This window comes from Suillus subaureus (genome assembly GCF_016647635.1).
Source record: "Suillus subaureus strain MN1 chromosome Unknown BJ212scaffold_654, whole genome shotgun sequence".
NCBI lineage: Eukaryota > Fungi > Basidiomycota > Agaricomycetes > Boletales > Suillaceae > Suillus > Suillus subaureus.
Genome location: NW_024539210.1, coordinates 691 through 4,025, shown reverse-complemented (window position 1 = coordinate 4,025; position 3,335 = coordinate 691). Strand labels below are relative to the sequence as shown.

General features: G+C 47.7%; 2 protein-coding genes across 2 annotated transcripts; both read left to right on the top strand.

Annotated features, from left to right (window-relative positions):
• Positions 1-45: 45 nt before the first annotated feature.
• BJ212DRAFT_1420263 (uncharacterized protein) lies at positions 46-971 on the top strand. The gene is made up of 4 exons (XM_041337624.1): positions 46-424; positions 448-560; positions 590-836; positions 893-971. The coding sequence occupies exons 1-3, from the start codon at positions 236-238 to the stop codon at positions 597-599; spliced, it is 312 nt and encodes a 103-aa protein (XP_041184756.1). The 5' UTR covers positions 46-235; the 3' UTR covers positions 600-836; positions 893-971.
• Positions 648-1,394, top strand: BJ212DRAFT_1549409 (uncharacterized protein). Its single transcript, XM_041341895.1, has 3 exons — positions 648-723; positions 774-836; positions 893-1,394. The coding sequence occupies exon 3, from the start codon at positions 1,060-1,062 to the stop codon at positions 1,288-1,290; it is 231 nt and encodes a 76-aa protein (XP_041184755.1). The 5' UTR covers positions 648-723; positions 774-836; positions 893-1,059; the 3' UTR covers positions 1,291-1,394.
• Positions 1,395-3,335: the final 1,941 nt, after the last annotated feature.

Below are 3,335 nucleotides of genomic sequence, written 5' to 3'. Positions count from 1 at the left end.
ATATGGCTCACCGTGGAAGGTACAAAGTCATATTGACCGTGTTTTGATACTTATCTCATGACCAACATTCAAGGTATCTGGATGCCGTATGTGACGAGTGTGATGAGGACTTGGTGCGGAAGGAATACGGAGCTAGGTTTTCGATACAGAGACGAAGGAGTAAATAAAATGAGAGATCGAGTTGGGAGTCCGGAAACGAACCTTGGCAGAAAAAGGAAATCAGTTCAGAGGTTATATGACGCATAGCTTGCTGCTGTTACTGTCATGTATAATTTTATTCGTTCTAGGTGCACCGACCTTGGCTCCGTCTGCTTCGGGTGGTAATGTTAGCGCTACGGTAGCTGGTAAGGTCACAATCTCAATTATTCATCAACTGCTGCAATCTTCTGCTTCCGCCAGTACCTCAGGCGCGTCCACAACCGGTGTTATCGCTGTTCCGCTCTCTAGCTGTTCATTCACTCCTATCCTACGCCTACTCTCAGCCCTCTCCCCCCAGTTTACCCTGCAACTGATCCTCTTACAATAGCATTGATCCACAAATCGTGCCCGATTTTGCGCCTGTGTGGGCTGCTACCTACCAAAAGCCAAGAACCTTGTAAGTGCATACATTTTAATCATCGATTCTGTTGATTGTCTTTGCTGACCAAGAGGATTTGATCGCTGCTTGGGAGAACGGGAAGGCTTCACCCATCGCTGAAGGGTCTTCTACTGCGCTTTGGCGAGGTTCATTAAGACTAATGAAGGATCTGCGGGCTGATATCGTTACTTACCAGTCTCCAAGAGCCTGTTCCAGGTAACTTTCAATCACGAACACTGGACCTGTATCTGGAATGGAGGTTCGTGACACCACTTAACTTCATTATCTCGATACTTACCCAAGTCACGCGAATAGATTCCTCGGTACATTCACTTCCCGTCTTCCGCTAGCAAGCCTCCATCAGTCCTAAAGGGTTCACAAACGTCGAAATCTCGCCGTCAAGCACAGAACAAGCCTCGATCACGCTCTCGCGCTATGACCTGTCTATTGGGACGTCGTCACTCAGGGGTGGTGCGAGCCTGATGGCCAGATCTCGTTCTCTATCGGTGCGAGCAGTAGGGACTTTAGGCCACAGGGGAATATTCCTACTTGATCGTGCTTTTTGTTCGACACTTGTTGAATCGATTCAGTGCGTGTACTTAGTGGGTTTTTATCGTATTGGCGTAACGCTAGTAATGCATCATGGGTCAAACATAGTGTTGGCAGTAGGATGTCTTCAATACGCAGCGTGCATCAAAATACTCTACAAGTAGCATTGCGTTCACGATGTGCACACGAACGGTGTGGCAAGTCCATTGCGCCTATGCAACAACGTCCTTTTCTTCTTTTTCGACCTCGTAGTTCCATCATCGTCTGCACATCCCTATGACGTCGCTTTCGTTTCTCTTCAACTGTAGGGGCCGCCTCTTCTGTGGGAGCGATATACACCTCTGCCCATTCTGCCCGTCGTTTGAGTTTGCTTCAGCTTGCTGTAGATAAGATGAGATTTGTTGCGGACCACAGTAAACACGCACCTTTTGTTTTCTTTGTTGAACTTCCCGGGCCTCCGCTCATGGGGTTTGAGGAAATACTCTCCCGACTCAAGCTGAAGGTCAACCTGGACATCATGTCAGCACTACTCAACAACCAATGGCAGAGTGAATTACCTTCCGTGGTTGCTGTGGCGGGGGAAAGGGCGTGTACACTTTCTTCGCTGGTTTCTCCTTTTTGTCGGAACTCGATGATCAAGGCCTGCAGCCTTGCGCGCTTCGTCCTTAGCAGCGACTTTCTCATTCTTCTTCATCGTCTTTTCGGAGGTCTTCAGATGTTGTTTCCTGAACTTGGGGAGGAACCGGTCCCAGGACTCTGTTGCTAACTTGGGATCCTTTGCGAGTTCCCTTCTTATCATGAGTTCCTGCGAACGTTTCAATAAAGCTGCGGAAAGAATGTTAGTTGACACCTTGATGCGGTAGATAGGATGAATGTTTTTCATGATCGAGGACTATTCATCGGACTTATTTTAGTGATTTGTACGGACCCATGACGCTGACGGTATTCCCTGTACGAGAATGTAGCACTGGGTCAAAAGCTCAATGGCCTGAAAAAAGTCAACGACATGCACACAGTCAAAAATATGCAACGCTCACCTTCAGCGTACTCCATCCGGTCCAATAATCCGCTGTCTCCGCTTCACAAACCGGTCCTTATTACGCACCAGATTCCCAATTTTGATGATATCGCAAGCCACGTCGTCCTGTAATACCTTCTGAGCCTGCGTGATCGCAACCCCTCTTGCGAGTAGTTTGATGAGGTCTCTTGCTTTGAGGATGATGTATGGATCGAATGTTTTATGTGTTGTCCGGACGGACATGGATCCGTGAACTAGGTCCAGTGTGCATGCGATACCCTGGGTGCTGAGTTGATGGTGTGCATAGTATGGCGGAATGGATGTGAGCACTCACATGGGCGTCTAGAACTTTGGTTACGGCGCTCCAAACCTCCCTCAAGTACTTTTCTCTGTATTTTGGGAAAAGGGTTGCGAAAGAAGATTCTTCGGTGAATACGCCGCCTTTGTTGTCATCTGCTTGGAATGAATCGATTTTCCACTGGAGTAGAGTTGAGTACGTGTTAAAGCATGTGTGATTTGGGTGCTCACACTGGAGAGGAGGTACGGTGAGAAGTGGTTTTAATTGACGTGCGGGCAATATTAATGCTCACTGGTCGATGTCATCGGTGTCCCATGCTGAAATGTAAAGTTGCCTTCACAGATTGATAAGGAAGGTTTGGAAGCTCACATTTTTCTTTGCGATGCCTCTTGTTTCTGGTTGCTCCTCTGAAGCAGCTGCCATCGTTGCGAATAGGATTGCTTCTTGAAGCTGTCGCGGTAAGTAGGTCTGGGCACCATCGGCCTAAAATTGCCTGATTTGGTAACAGGTGCGGTGTATCTTAATACCACGTTTTTAAGTTATTCAAGAGGCAAGAATGATTCTAGCCTCCTTTATGTGAGATCTAGGTTTATGGTAGAATACTGAACTCATGATATGAAACGGTTGCCTACAACGATTACCCTCAGAACCAAAGGAAAACAACGCTCGTTGGGACTCAACCCGGAGTTCTTCGATCAACCGTCACATCCGACAGGTCGCCCTGTAAGACGTCCCAGGCTAAGTATATGCTGAAATTGATTTATTAGATACGACTTGGACCCGGACCCTTAGCAAGCTCTGTTCATCAGCAAGCCTTCCAAGGACCACCAGCCGGGAACGGCATATCCTACCTCTTCTGAAAACATGGAGACTGATTCGTCATCTCGATCTCC